The sequence below is a fragment of the Brassica napus genome, chromosome C7 (assembly GCF_020379485.1).
Source record: "Brassica napus cultivar Da-Ae chromosome C7, Da-Ae, whole genome shotgun sequence".
Taxonomy (NCBI): Eukaryota; Viridiplantae; Streptophyta; class Magnoliopsida; order Brassicales; family Brassicaceae; genus Brassica; species Brassica napus.
The window spans coordinates 6732726-6749026 of NC_063450.1; the positions used below are offsets into that span (position 1 = coordinate 6732726).

Consider the following 16301-nt stretch of genomic DNA (forward strand, 5'->3'; position numbering starts at 1 on the left):
ACCTCGATTTCACTCTCTACCAGCCTCCCATTTTTATCTTTAATACTGATGATCCTGTTTTGGGCTCTTCGTTGTTTTGTGGTGGCATGATGAAATTTTGTATTTCTGTCCCCATCTCTTTGCCACTGGTCTCGACTTTTTTGTTCCCAAAACATGTTTTCTTCTCGAAAGGCCAAGATTAATTGTCTCCTCAAATCTTCTAATTCTTCAGTCGTAGAGTTTTCATCATCTTGTGCCAAATCTATCTTCTGTTTTAACTTTTTAATAAGTATAGCAGAGTTCATTGGATTTTGCTTCTTCCAAGAACTGATTTTATTTCGACATGAGATAACTTTTTGATGAAAATTTCGAACTGGAATTGCATCAAATTGTCCCCATCCCGAGGTTACAGCTTCTTTGAAACCCGGTTTTCCTATCCATCTTTTGTCAAATCTGAAGCTCTTCTTTGTCCGCCGAACATTCGATTGAATACGTGCTACGACTGGCCTATGGTCCGAGCCCCACAGTTGTAAAAATTCTACAATGGAATGGGGAAAAAGGGCGTGCCATTCTTCATTTGCAACTGCTCTATCCAGTTTGCATTTAACTTTACCGGATCGTCTTTTTCCCACCCACGAGAATGAATTTCCTTTATATGGGAAGTCGAGCATTCCACAATTTTCCAACATGATACGGAAAGGGAGAAAAGAACTCTCTAAACGACGCCTTCCTCCCCTCTTCTCATGATTTCCAGTAATCTCATTGAAATCTCCAATCATAAACCACGCCCCCCCACGGTTGGTACTCATGCGTGACAATCTTTCCCAAACAAGGTCTCGATATCGAACGACAGGGTCTCCATACACGAAGGTCATAAAAATCGTGTGTCCTTCAAGTCTAGTTTCAATATCAATCATATGCGCATCCGTATATAAGATAGTAACCGAGGGATCATCCATATAAAAGAGTGCAAGTCCGCCACTTCTACCAACAGGGTCTACAGTACAAACATGATCATATCCAAAAGAAACTTGCACATTTTGCAAAAAACTCCGATTGTTCTTAGTCTCCGAAAGAAATAAAAATCTAGGTAAAAAGCAATGGAACAACTCATGTAGATGTTCCTTGGTCAAGTCGGCTCCCGCCCCTTGACAATTCCATGCAATTGTGTTCATCCTGGGATTTTTGGTGGTTTGTTGCTTCCCACCTTAGATGATTTCTTGCTGTTCTTCGAAAACATTTCTGAATTTCCAGTTTCACTTGGAACTTGGTTATGGGCTGGAGAGAGTTTTGGCCCATTCTTTGAAGCTTTTGTCTTTGACACCCGGCCCACTAAGAGATTCCTCTGTCTGAGAGAGACGCCAGTGGGGAGAGGACTTGGAGATCCTCTTTTCTTCTTCGCCGGAGATGGTCGCGAGCTGGATGATGGCGTCTGAGCAGGGTGAGAGTCTGAACGATGGTCAGATCGAGCCTGGGGGCTTGGCTCCGCCAACAGTTTGTTGTTTTTCTCCAAAACAGAGGGAACAAATGTCGTCAATTGCTTAGAAGTTTTGGCAGAACCGATTGCCGCTTCCTCCTGTTCCATATCTTCGATTAACAAGTCATCTTCATCCATTAGATCATCATCATCATAGTTAATTTCATTAGCCATCCAATCTTCATCCTCTAAGATCTTTTCTGCATCTGGGTCCTCCACTTTTTCCATTGTCTTCTCCACAGGCGTGTCAGGTTTGTTTACTATCTCTTGATTCAAAATCTCATCATCATCTTCTTCTTCTAGAGTCTGCTCATACCAGCTCTTTTCCTTTTCTTTTACAGGGGGGATTAGCGGTGGTGAGTCTTGTGGATTGTTTAGAGGAGGAGGCTTCTCTTCGTTGAAGGTTAAACATTTTTTTGCAGAACTTCCTTCGTCAGATGCGTTATCCAAGTCAGGCACTTGCCCTTTCAGTTTTTGATTATCTGAAGATCTCTTTCGCAGGTTGAGCTTGAATGGCCTTTCCCTTACATGTTCTGGGGAGGAGGTTCTGATGCTCTCTCGTTGAGGTTTCTCAGTCGCAGGTTTGAGCAGAGCACTGGGGTCAATAGGTTGTTGCGCATGAGAGGCAGAAGGGAGATGCTCTTCCTCAGAGCTTTTCTTTGAAGGTAACTGCTTACTGGTTGTTTTCCTTACTTCCTCTCTTTGTCTACTTGAGGCAAAAGATTCCTCATATCTTCTCTTGTTGTATGTTTCTTTTTGGTGTGGCTGCTTTTCTAGGTCACGAGGAACATGGCGGTGGTCTCGGCGGTGATCCTCTCTAGGAACATAACGGGAGTCAATGCGTTTCCAAACGCTGTCCCTGTTGTCTCTTTGAGAGTAATCTACTGGCCTCCTTTCCTGCATCACAGGAGCCTTTGAGTCAGGTGCAGTTGCCCTCCTTGAGTTCTCTCCATTCCTATTGACCTCCTTTCTAGGATATGGACCTTGGTCTCTCGATAACTCTTTCTCCTTTATGAACTGTTCTTTTTGGTCATCAGGTAGTTGGGGGCAAGTATCAATTTCATGAGATATGAGACGGCAGTGGTGGCACCAGCGATGGAGGTTTGAGTATTCCAGAGATACAGGGACGATTTCACCCGAGGGTAGTTGGGCGCGGAGATTGAATTTCAGCGGAAGCTCTGCATCCAGCTCTAACTCAAATTTTGCTGCCTTTGCTTCCACATTCCCTACAAGCCCGAGTCTCTTCCCAAGAGCTCTGAAGATTGGATCAAGCCAAAAGTGTGTCGGGATGCCAGTGACACTAACCCAGAAGGTCATCTTGTTAGGGAATGAATCACCTATGTGGGGACTCCAGCGTTCCAAAGCGAAAGACCATTTGTTGAAATGGCATGGGCGTTTGCTTAACACCTTCTGAAGGTCAGCTTCTGAATCAAAGTCGAATTGAAACCTATGGTTCCCTAAGTCCACACCTCTGGCTCTACCTTCAACATCCCAGATGCTAGGTCTAGGCAGCAGGGCAATAAGAGCTTCAACACTTCGTCGCTCTTTATTGAAGAGTCTACCCACTAGGTTGAGTTGGTAGCGAGCAATGAGCTCAGAGTTGTCTACGTCGGAGAGGATAACCAGGTCATCATCTTCACTCTTATAACCTTTTATATATCAAAATCACACTTTACCGGAACGACCAACAAACCAAGTGAAAAGCTAATGTCTAAATTCTCAAAGATGGGTTTGGTTAAAGTTTCTTCCTTTCTCGTGGTGATTCTATTTCTCATCAATGGTGCTTCCTCCACCACTTTTACGGTCGTTAACCAATGCAACTACACCGTCTGGCCAGGACTTCTCTCTGGCGCCGGAACCGCTCCCTTATCCACCACCGGTTTCTCTTTAAACACGTCCGAGTCACGAGTTATCTCCATACCTGCCTCCTGGTCCGGCCGCATATGGGGTCGCACGCTATGCAATCAAAACGCCACCACCGGGAAGTTTACTTGCGTCACAGGCGACTGCGGCTCTTCCCAAATAGAATGCTCCGGCGCCGGAGCCAACCCTCCGGCCACACTAGCCGAATTCACACTCAACGGCTCCGACAATCTTGATTTCTTCGACGTCAGCCTTGTGGACGGTTACAACGTCCCCATGATGGTCGTTCCTCGCGGCGGAGCTAATGGAGTCGGTAAATGCAACGCCACGGGATGCGCGGCTGATCTCAACGGCGTTTGTCCTGCTCAGCTGAAAGTAACGGTTGACGCAGTGGCTGTGGCGTGCAAGAGTGCTTGCGAAGCGTTTGGAACGCCAGAGTATTGCTGTAGCGGCGCGTTTGGAACGCCGGACAAGTGTAAGCCGAGTGAGTACTCTGCTTTCTTCAAGAAAGCTTGCCCTACGGCTTATAGTTATGCTTATGACGACGGTACAAGCCTCTTCACTTGCTCCGGTGCTGATTACATCATCACTTTCTGTCCGCCTCCAAGGTAAATTGTTTATTATTTTTAGGAAATAAGGAAATTAATATATTAGATGTGTTAATGAAAATTATTTTATAAGATGTGTTAAAATTTAGAAAATTTGTTATTTAAGAAATGAAATAATTGTTTTCTTTTACATTTGGTTCAAAAAAATTCAATTTTTTTGAACTTTTAAATATACTTTGTAGATTTTGTAACGGTTGTTCGTTTTAAAAAAGAAGAGTTCTGTTCATATATTTTTAATATAAATATTACTTCTAAAGTTGAATTATTAAAATTATATTATTTTACTGTACTTGATTGTTTGTTTGTTCTTTTCTTTTTGACTGAATATTTAGTTGTTTGTTATAGTTCAGGGCATGGCCGTCTAACAATACACGCAAGTGGAGCGGTCGAGCAGGACCCCAAAATATAAAATTAAAAAGTTTAAGAATTTTTTAAAATATATAGATAAATTATGGTAAAAAACTTTAAAATTTTAGATATAATGCTAAATTTAGAGTTTATAATTAAAAAAAATCAGACAAAATTATTAAATTTTAAAATTACTTGATAAAATGTACGATTAATATTTTTTTGGAACAAGGTCTAAAATTAATTTGAGACGGCCCTGGTTCAGGGAGTCCCAAACCGGAGGCAGTTAACGTTTCGGCCGCAGCTTCTCCGGCCGCGTCACCTACCTTCTCAGTTGCATTCATATTAAGCGTTTTAGCTGTTTCGGTTTCTTGGGTGGGGAGTGAGCTTTGGTGATATATATCAACAAGTTTAGTTTTATTCTTTTACCAAAAAATAAAAGTTTAGTTTAATGTGACTGTGTTTGTTGCGATTCTATAGATTTAGAATAGTTATGAAACATACATATTTTACATTCCAAAAATAGTAGAGTTTTATAATAATCTGTCGCGTGATATCAATAACACAAGTTTTATATGGACCACTGAGGAATATTAAGAGCGGATTGACATAATTTATAAAACAACATGTTTTCTCCAGTGTATAAGCAGAGATCATGACTTCTTTCGATGTTTCTCTTCATCTTCCTTGCAAGACTTTATCAAGCTCAGACCAGAAGTTATCACTATCGACGTGAGCCAAGGCCATTAACTTCTTCATCATGCTACACTTTCTCGATGTAAGCTAAAGTGTAAAACATGTCTTTATTGTTGGTCGATATATGTTGTGGGCGATATCTGAAATCTGCTTAAGACAGAACTGTTGAAGAATTCGAGAAGGGCCATGCTGATTCAGAGAAAGTCTTCAACGTTACATTACTCTGTAACCAAACAGATCAGCACAGCCTTGTTCTGATCATGTGGACCGTGGACGTGTTAGTTATATAATATAACACAGTCTTGTCCTGACCATGTGGACGCATAGTGTATATATATATATATATCTTTTTTTATAACTTAAATTACTAGTACTGACTACTAGAACAAAAAAAAAGAACTCTGCTGTTTTAAAATTATTTTGTAGGGTTGTAAATGGGTGAAACGCTCAGATGCTCTTAACGAGGCGAAATTCATTCTATCATACTCTTATTTATTCTGTCATACTCTTATCTATTCTGATACTCTCCATATTGATGGTTAATATCGAAAGTGCATTTTCTCTTCCTGACCGATTGAATAGGGATTGAATGACGTCAGATGACCAATCAAAAATCATTATTCCATTTCCAAATCGGGAGTAATTGAAGCTGTTGTTTTCTCTCTCTCATCTCACCCCCGCGGGTTTCTTCGGGTTCTTCGGGCGTTCTCTTCTTCCTCGCTATCATCGCATTGAGCTAACTCGGTTTCGTCGCTTGGATTCTGAATCATTTGTGAATATGAAGCAATAAAGATCTAGAGTGTATGAAGATGAAGCAATAAGATATGGAAATGAAACAATAAGAAACAAGAGGGAATTAGGCGAGTTCAAATGAAGCATGAGCTGTGTTGCCTTGTGTTCCAAGTCTGTCCCCTAGGTGAAGTACAAGACAAAGATAAGGAAACTGAATTACTATAATCAGAAGGAGATGTCTTGTGCTGTGTGGGACAAACAAGAGAGAGAGCCGTTGGAGTGTGAAGATGTCACATGAAGGATCAGCTCACATGGGTTGGTTAAGGTTCCAAGTCAATGGAGATGTTTAGGACATGTCACTGTCCGGGACCAGCCTGCACAAGATCAGACTTGTCCTCTTCTCCCCTTGTTTATTATTTGTCTAGTTTATTATATCTCATGTACTTGTAACATCTTTATATATGGGATGCTCCCATAAACAAATCAAGCAATGGAATAAGAGATTCCTTCTTCATATTCTCTCATTTGCAATACTCTCTCTCTCTTTCTTATTTTTACTCAAACTCCTTAATCTCTTTGAACTTATCACATAAACCATCTCATAAATCACCAATTCTCACATCATTGAGCTATTGATTCCGTTTCACAGGGTATGTATCTTAAATTGTCGTTAAAGCCAATGTTTAGAATTCACCATAGACGATCGATTTAAGGAGATTTTGATTTACAAGATTCATAGTTGTAATTGGACTGGACTAATCGAGGATCGGTCAATGTGAATAGTCTGTTTATTAGGGAATTGGATAATCAACAACTGTATAATCATAAGAAAAGATAGAACATCGGGAATCAAAGATGATGAATCTTTTCTTTGCAGTGAAATGTAGATATAATGATGGATCTAACTATCCCTCCGCAGTGAAGGAGACTATTTAACTTAATGCGGTGGAGTTTAAATGCAAATGTAATGATGATTGTACACAGTTTAGTGTTGTGGAGTTTAAATGCAAATGTAATGATGATTGTACATAGTGTTGTGGAGTTTAACTGCAAGTGTAACATAGGCGACTGTTGGAGTGAGAGAGAAGTCGTGTCTTCTGAACTCGTGTCAAAATGGAAGACTTACAACTTGTTATTGGGGTAATAAATCATTAAATAACAGGAATTAGAGTTACTAAATATTATAATTTTCATTTATTATCTACGATAGTGCTTTTTGTTATCATTTCTTGCAAAATATAACAATAAAATATCTAAATTTCTTAAACTTACATAGTTTCATATATTTAGACTATCTAAATTGTTATAATTTTGCTTAGTTTCATATATTTAGACAATCTAAATCAATTATTTCACTTACTTATACAAAGTTATATTTTTTTAATCAATTCAAGTTATACAAAGTTTCAAATCCAAAAGTTTCAAATCCAAGGTATGCGACTGTTGCAGTGACAAGTCGTGTCTTCTGAACTCGTGTCTTCTCGAGGAGTCTACTTGTAGATGGGTCAGATGATCATTATCACCTTCTCCAAATAAATAAAATGGGAATACTCCATTTACTTCATAAAACGAATATCTCTCAATTTACTTGATTAAACGAATATCTATCCATGGCGAACTTCGACTTGGCTTCTCTCCCTCCTTCCATGCTTCACAAGATTCTATCCAAGGTAGCAACAACCAGTATCCGGGACTTTGGTTATGTAAGAGTTGCTTTCCCTGGGTTTAACGCAGTTGGAAGAGAAGATTACTTTTACAAATCTGTCGATCTCATTTTCTTGAATGATTGGTTAGATCAGGTCAATGCTGTTAGAACATTCATGCTTAAGTGCTACCAACTGGGTAATCCAGAGGCCATCTACTTGCGAGGTATGTATGAATACTTCATCCTCCATTTACTTGATGAAGGAAGGGAAAAGTTCATCTTGCAGGTGAGAGAGGATGCTTGCTTGCCAAATATGTAGATGATATGATGAACTTAGTATTTTGCGTTGATCATAGAGGATTGGTTCACAAGTATCATGATTTTACTCGTGAATATGTTGATCGGATGTATCACATGATCACTAGTTGTGCACTCTCTAGCCATTGGGATTACGGTAAACCTGAGATGTTTATGTCTATGTTGGAAAGAATAGATCCCAACGTCTCATATGATTGCTGTTGCTCCGCAATAATAGAACCAGTGTTTGTAGTCTCCATATATGGATCAAGAACACGATGGAAATGCGATCGTTGTTTATGGCAATGTGCAGATTGGGACTTCTGCAATGAAATTCATTTGACTGCTCGTGACTGGCCAATTGGAGATTAGTTGTGTGTTGACATGTAATTTTTATCTACTTTTGCTAAGTTTATGTAAAATACATTTCATAATGTAATGTCTCTACTTTATCTCTAGAAAATTATCTTTATTTATTTTAACTTCAATAAAAGAACATATTGCCAATGTAAAAGATACAATAAAAGAACATATTGTCAATGTGTTTCAAAAAAATAAATGCCAATGTAAAAGATACAATCAAAATTAGTTCAACTTCTACTAAGTTTTATAGTTATTAAAAGTGCGACTTAGTTGAAATTTTATTAAGTTGCACAGTAACACAAATGTTTACAGTTACACCAACTCTTACTAATTTTTCGGAAGTTGTGAAGAAACAGATCCGAATTTTATGGGTCGGGTCTGGATGGTCCGCACCAGTGCCCTTGGTTGAGTTTTAATTATGCAAGTTCTTTTTTGTTTCGTGGTCTTTTGCTTATTTTTTTGGATTTAAGTAAAGTTTTATTTAATTAATTTTTCTGGCAAGAGCACTGGAGAATTTTTTTTTTTGGGCAGGAGCAATGGAGCAATTGATTGGTTGTAAATCTGGATTTAGATCATGTGCTACCAAAGTTCTTGTTTCTTCTGTAAGTACCAAATGCCATATATAAAAAAAATATAGTTTTTTAGAATAGTAATGAAAGATGACCTTGATCTCTCTGTTTGTTTTTTTGCTATAATAAGTGTACATTTGTACTTATTATAGCAAAAAGAAAACTACACACATGAAACACCCAAGATTTATATTACAACATGGTGTTAAGATTTCATAGAGAAGAAAAGATGGGCAGACCAGGCAGTGTAGTTCCAGAGTCAACAATGTATATATTGCCGGAGACATACTGAGAAGAGTCGTGAAGTAGATAGCGAACGAGAGAAGTGAGACCCGGATCCACGGTCTGGTTCACCTTTAACGGTAGAATCCGCTCGGCCACAACCTTGAGCCACTTTTTCTGCATAAGATCTTTTGTGATGTCTGAGTTCAAAAGCCCCGGCGCGATCGAGTTCACTCTAATATTATAAGCACCTAACTCAATAGCCATCATTCTTGTCATGGTATCAACACCGCTTTTGGAACAAGCATACGCGAGTGCACCAGGAGCTAAACTGCGGTGAAACCCTGCGATGGATGAAATGTTTATCACCGAGCCACCACCGCTTTTAGCGTCACGCATCAAAACGCAGACGTATTTGGCTACTAACCAAGCTCCTTTTAAGTTGGTTGTTAAGACGTTGTCCCATTCGTTTTCTGACAGATCTAAACAAGACTTGACATTGCCTCTGATTCCGGCATTGTTGATCAACGCATGGATCTTTCCAAAGATGTCCCAAGCTTCTTTTACCGCTTTTTGAATGGTGGCTGCGTTTGATGACACGTCTAGCTCAAGGGCAACGGCTTGGACTCCGGTTCTGTTGATTTCAGAGCAAAGAGATTCGAGACGGTCGACACGACGAGCTGCTGCTATAATCTTGCAGCCAGCTTTGGCTAGATCAAGACAGATCTCTCTTCCTATACCAGAGGAAGCTCCTGTCACAAGAACCACTTTGTCTTTAAGTTCACACCATGGTTCCAGTTGCTTTTTCACCTGCTCATTCCATAAAATAGTAATAATAATCAAGTAATTTCCGATAAATTTGAGAGAAACTCATGACTGAAGATTTCGATGATAAAGACAACACAAGAATAATTTTACGTTTAACTTTTTTGAATAAGCTAAATAAAAAAGAAGTGTCTCACAGTTTGAAGATTACTCATTTTCTTGCTTCCTACGTATATTGATGTGCGTGTATTAATCGGTGGAGAAGGAGAAGTCCATAATACAGCTTATATATTGATAAAGAAAGTCTCATCTCTAGACCAAAACGACAACCTAACGTGCCAGTCTAAGTATGACACAGATTAGTATAATTTACCATGCTATCTGGTTGGGTTATTTTACTACTTTTCTTATTATATCCATGTTTTAGGGGTGCAAATATTTGTTCCAAAAAACTATATATTTGTTCCCTAATCATCCGCAACCAGCGAAAATAATTAGGGTTTACAGTGGGGCGCTGTCAACGCTCTAGAACATTTTGTACATTTTCCACGATATTCTCACATTTTAAAATTGGTTTACTGTAAAACAAAAACGTTTCATTTGACATTATTATAATACCCCTAAATTCTTATTTTTTTTTTGCTAAATTGCAGGTCAAACAAAAAAGAAGCATTTAACCTGAAAAAATAGTAGCAATTAGTCATGTGACATTCAAAATTTTGGGTTGAGATCAGGTTAGTTTTTATCAGGTCCAAGTTTTTTTGGGTAAATAAGTTTGAAATTACACAAATATCCATAAACTTTTCATTCGGCTTTGGATCGGTTCAGTGTGAAATATTTTATATTTATAAGCTAACATTTTTGTAACATCCGGTTCACTTTTTTCTCGTTTTATCCAACACCTATCAATTTTATTCAAAAATATATAAAATAACCAAAAATAAATAAGATACATTCGAAACTGAGCATTTTTAAACTCTAAATTTTGACATTTAAAGTTTCATACTACTTAGAAATATCCCAAAATGAAGTTTACAAATAGAAATTTACTACAACTAAGTTATAAATAAAACCATAGCAAAGAAACACACATGAAGTCATAGTCCTAGATATTTGGGTTTTTATATTGGGTTCGGACCAGTTCTTCTAAGATCCATGTCTTCTCGTATTGGTTTTTATCATGTTCAAGTCTTTTGGATAGATGAATTTTGAACCTATATATTTATCCGTGTAGTTTTGGATCAGTTTTGGTTTGGGAGTTTCAGATAGGTTCTACTTTGGATTCCGGTAAAATACGCAGGACTACTAGCATCAAACAGAATGTCTTTGCTATAAAAAAAAACCCATTCCAAGTATATTTTAGTAGGGCTGCAGTTAACTCAAGTCAGTGGGCTTGTAATCTTTTTTTTTTCTTTTCTGCAATTTATATAAGAAAGCTTTCGGTCAAAAAAAAAAAACTCAATTTTCTTGGTTTAGTTAATTCAGAATTTTGATTAGTTTTTTTGTTTGGGGAATTTACCAAATATGACTCAAAACTTGATTTTGATTGCAAAAGTATATCCAAACTTGAATCAAAAGCAAAACAACCTTGTGAAATTACAGTCAGCCCCTTGTGACAAAAAAAAACAGAACTCATTTTTACAAATATAGCCCCGAAAAATCTTTTGAGTCTTCTGAGATATTTTACGTCGTCTAGACGACGTCCATTGAAATCTTCTGGTATAGTTGATCTTAAAAATAATTTATAAATTTTTAAAAAAATATTTTGACAAGTGAAAAATTAAAATCATTTAATTATAAACAGTTTTAACTGATATAAATTAAAATATAATAAAATTGAATAGTTTTCAACATAGATGAGTGAAAGTAGTTAATCATGATATTCTTTGGCTTAGGGTTTGACAACATATGTTGTAGTATTGTATGTATTCTTAGGGTTAGATTTTGGAAAGCTTAAATGCTTTTTTGAAGAATTAAAATTTTACCCATATGTGTTTATTTCTATGTATAGTAAACGCTTTTTAAGTTTAATTTGATTTTAAGAAGTGTTTAGTTAGTTAGTTTAGTTTATGGGTTATGTTTAGGGTCTAGACGACTAACAAGTAAGTCGTCTGGTGATTAGAAGACTTCTCTGAAAGTCTTCTAACTCCCGCTAAAAATATTGAAGTCTTCTCGGCGACTTACAAGTAAGTCGTCTAGGAATTCTTCTATTAGAAAACTTACTTGAAAGTAGACGACTTACTTGAAAGTCTTCTGAATCAAAAATATTTAATCTTATTGGAATTTTTGTCTCCATGTATAAAGAAAAATTACACATTCTCTCTCCTCATCTCAAATGGCTGCAACAAAAATGTTATGTTCATCATTCTAAAACTCCCCAACCTATTTCTAATCTCTTTGAACTTATAAACACTAAACTTTATATCAATTTATTGTTTTTGTCTCATGTCTTTCTCAGTAGTTTATCTTGTTTTGCAGGTTTTTCATCACATGGTTCTCATCTTCCACTTATTTAAAGGTAGATCTATTAATTTTAGATATGTATTTTTGTGTGTTCTATAAAGGTAGATATATATAATCTTCCACTCATTTTCTCTGTTTTTAAGCCATTTGAACTTTTTTGATATGCATGTTTTTCAGATCTGGGTTTGATTACATGTTTTTAAGCTAGAGTAGACTTCCCTTAAATCTTCCAAAGTCTTCTAAAATATAATGTGCTATAATACTTCCAAGAAGTAGAAGACTTCCAAGAAGTCTTCTGGACTTCCTGGAAGTCTTTTGACGGAGTCTTCTCACATGTCTCCCTTTCATAACAAATCTGAGGGTTTTGGTAAGTGTTTATGTCTGATTTTTCTTCATTTGGTAACCTCTTGTTTCATAAAGTTCTTACATTTTTCCTAAACTAAAACTCTCCAAACCCACTCTAATCTCTTTGACTTGAAAATACCAAACTTTATATAAATTTTTCATTTTTGTCTCATATCTTTCTCACTATTCTATCTTTTTGTTGCAGGTTTTTAACCAGATGATTCTCATCTTTCACTTGGATATGTACGTTGTGTGTTCTATAAGAGTATATCTATATAATCTTCCACTCATTTTCTCTCTTTTTAAGCCATTTGAACGTTTTTTTAATATGCAGGTTTTTCAGATCTTTGTTTGATATACATGTTTTTCAGATCTGGAGCAGACTTTGGAAGACTTATGAGTCTTCTGGAGCATTATATTTTAGAAGACTTTCGAGAAGACTTCCCATAAGTCTTCCAAAGTCTTCTAAAATATAATGTGCTAGAAGACTTCCAGCAAGTAGAGTCCAACCTTGTCTTTGTAGAAGAATGATCTATAATAGTTTTGTTTGTGGTCTGTTTTGTAATTTGCATGTGTACTCTTTTAGTTGTGATTTTTTTTGTAAATTTGAAGAAAGATTAATAAAAAAATTTGGTAAATATGTTCATATTCCACAATATTATCTTGCCAAAGTTAATTGATATAATTGAATCTATTGATACAACTTCAATAGCAAAACACAATAACACAAAAAATTAATCAAATTTATTACAACTAAGAGAGAAGAATTCTCAAGAAAACTTAGTCAAATTAAAAAAAGATAAACCATTACATAAGTTCAAAGATAGAACACTTTCATTAGAAGTATTCTGGGAAGTCTTCTAGGAAGACTTAATTTAAAGTGGGAAATTGAAATATAAGCGGAAAATTTAAGCGGAAAATTAAAATTTAACCAGGAAACTCAAAATTTTAAGTAAAAATTGAAATTTCAAATTTCTTGAAAGTTAAAAAGTATATCTTATGATCTAAGAAGACAAACCATGTTACTTGATATTCTTGAAGTTACTTAACACTTTTGATAAAACTAACGTAGAAGACATGTAAGTCTTCTGGAAACATTAATACACATGAATGTCGGTAAAATCATAATTAAAACTAATTAATTTATGAATTTCATTCAGGAGCACAAATATCGACTAATATTCATGAATTAACAAAAAACTATTAAATTTTTTTTATAGTTTTAGAGAAAACAAAAGTTTATTAAACATTGACGTAGAAAACTTCCACGGAGGTCGTCTGGTAGACTAGGAAGTCGTCCATTTGGGTTAGTTTTGCAATTTTTTAACCTAGACGACTTCCATGTAAGTCGTCTAGGGTAAACAAGTTAATTTTGCATTTGACCGGATTGTGTCAGAATTGACTTTTCTTGGACGACTTAAACATAAGTCAACCAGTAGAAAATTAAAAAAACAATATTTTGTTATACCTAGACGACTTCAATGTAAGTCGTCTCAGGTTAGTTTTGCAATTGAAAAATAAAACAAAAAAAATTATTTTTTTCTAGACGACTTACACGGATGTCGTCCATCCGACGACTTACATGTAAGTCGTCCAAGATAAGAAAGGTTTGACCATAATCTCGGAATAAATCATAGATGACTTCCGTGTAAGTCGTCTAACGGATGACTTCCGTGTAAGTCTTCTAGAAAAAAATAAATTTTTATGTTTTATTTTTCAATTGCAAAATTAACCTGAGACTACTTACATGAAGTCGTCTAGATGTAACAAAATTTTGATTTTTTAATTTTCTACTGGATGACTTATGGGTAAGTCGTTTAGGAAAAGTCAAATTTCTGACAGAATCCGGTCAAATGCAAAACTAACCCGTTTACCCTAGACGACTTACTTGGAAGTCGTCTCGAATTTTTTTTTAACAAACAAAGATGGACAACTTCCATGTAAGTCGTCTCTAAAAACACATTTTAAAGTCAATTGCAAAACTAACATCTGCATTGACAAGAAGAGTTCCATATAAGTCGTCTACATCCAGAAGACTTACCCAGAAGTCGTCTGAACAGATCTGGAAAAAAACTTATTTCATAGTTTCAACCAGTGAGATAACTTGTTTAGCACACATAAGTCTTCTCCAAGCACCCAGAATCTCAAACAAAAGTGACCCACCAAGAATCGTAAGCTTCAATGGCTCTATGAACCATAAAAATTTTAGAATCAAAATCTTGGGTTTTTTGGATGAATATTGAGCGAAAGTGAAATAGATGTTGTTTTTAGTTCATAAAAATTGAGAAAGAAGAAGTGTAAATCGATTTGAGGTGCATTAAGAGGTTCAAATTGGTTGTTCATGGTGGTTGGTGTATTAATGGCAATGACAATATTGTAAATACTTGAAGATGATGAGGCTGAGAGATTAAAAAATATAATTTTTGAAAAAAAAATTAATGGCATTTTCGTGAATAATCTGAACTTGTGGGATGAATAAGGCAAAAGAAATGTCCAAAAAAACATAGGTTAGTTTTGTGGTTGACTTTGATTTTTGAGTCAATTTTTTTAAAAAACCCTTTTTGTTATACCACGATTAATCAATAAAATTCGTTTGATTTTATTTTCAGCTTTAAATGAATTGTTGCCAAACTGAACTATTGTTTTAGTTTTTTTGGGATTAAAATTTGGTAAATTTGTTGGGTTATATTAGGTTAGCAGTTATACAATATTAGGTTAGTCTTTTTTTTTAATGTTGGATTGTAATATTAAATTTTATAGACAAATAGTTCTAAACAAAAAAAACTAGAAAAATATACACTACTATGGATCTTAAGTAAACAACACATCTTATATATAGATGAAAGATTTTTCATATAAAGGTCCCATCTTTGCTTTGGGAATAATTGAATCTCAGGATATAATTTTTATAATAGTCCAAAAATATCACGCTTCAGACTGAATTGATAACGATTTTCACTTTTACTTTATTGCTCCAATAGAAATCATCAAGACAAGACAACTCTTTATATTGCTCCACTTATAATAGCATAGTAAAAGATAACACTGTTCCAAATAGTCGATTAATTAGAATTTCGTGTTGGCTTTAAAATAACCATAGTTTGCAGTAAGAATTCTACCACTATCAGATAAAGAATCATCAACGATTGAATTCGGTAAGACCCGTCACCACTATTTTATTCATTCTAGTATAAACTATATGTGAATAGTAGCATATATATAATAGATAGTATGGATACGAGATATATACAAAATTCTTTCATTTTACAAATTAAAAAATTAGTAATAAAAAATATGATACCAGAATATATATATATATATATATATATATATATATATATATATATATATATATATATTAACAATTATTTAATGTTATATTTATTATTATTAATGATCATTTAAATTTATACTGATTAATTTTTTCAATTAGATAATATACAGTTCAATTTCAATTTCTGTATATTATATGGACAAAATATTAGTGATTATATATGGGTTTAATGTATTTTTAATAGCTAAAGTTTGGCTTAAATAATTTTGTTTGCAACAGTAGCTAAACCACACTTCATTTTCTTCTTTTCAAATTCAACTGCGGTTCGGAACAAAAGTTATCCAGCTACATTTTTTTCTTTTTAATTTATAATTATTTTATTTATAAAAACATTAGCAATGAATTCACGTGAATGGTGCACTTTGCTCCACCCGCTATGCGTTACTCCTCTCCCGCACTTCTCATTCCCAGCCTAAATTAAATTGATTTTAATGCATTCTCATGTCTTGAGTTCAACTCTCAATGAAAACATAAAAGGGAGAATTGCCAAGTGTGACTCAAAACTTGGAGTCAAACCCAAAACAATATCCCAACTTTGGTCAAAGGCAAAAGTAACCTAAAAGGCTATTGAAATTACAACTATCCCCTTGTGACC

The 16301-nt window shown here is 35.3% G+C and overlaps 3 protein-coding genes across 3 annotated transcripts; 1 reads left to right on the forward strand and 2 right to left on the reverse strand.

The window, feature by feature from the left end:
* Positions 1 to 1148: 1148 nt before the first annotated feature.
* LOC125590335 lies at positions 1149 to 2929 on the reverse strand. Its single transcript, XM_048763823.1, has one exon. The coding sequence runs from the start codon at positions 2771 to 2773 to the stop codon at positions 1151 to 1153; it is 1623 nt and encodes a 540-aa protein (XP_048619780.1). The 5' UTR covers positions 2774 to 2929; the 3' UTR covers positions 1149 to 1150.
* Positions 2930 to 3163: 234 nt separating this feature from the next.
* LOC106428030 (thaumatin-like protein 1) lies at positions 3164 to 8820 on the forward strand. Its single transcript, XM_048763824.1, has one exon. It carries the CDS (start codon positions 3164 to 3166, stop codon positions 3929 to 3931), a length of 768 nt encoding a protein of 255 aa, XP_048619781.1. The 3' UTR covers positions 3932 to 8820.
* LOC106428032 (3-oxoacyl-[acyl-carrier-protein] reductase FabG-like) lies at positions 8459 to 9779 on the reverse strand. The gene is made up of 2 exons (XM_013868773.2): positions 9762 to 9779; positions 8459 to 9609 (listed from the first exon to the last, which is right to left on the reverse strand). The coding sequence occupies exons 1-2, from the start codon at positions 9777 to 9779 to the stop codon at positions 8791 to 8793; spliced, it is 837 nt and encodes a 278-aa protein (XP_013724227.1). The 3' UTR covers positions 8459 to 8790.
* Positions 9780 to 16301: the final 6522 nt, after the last annotated feature.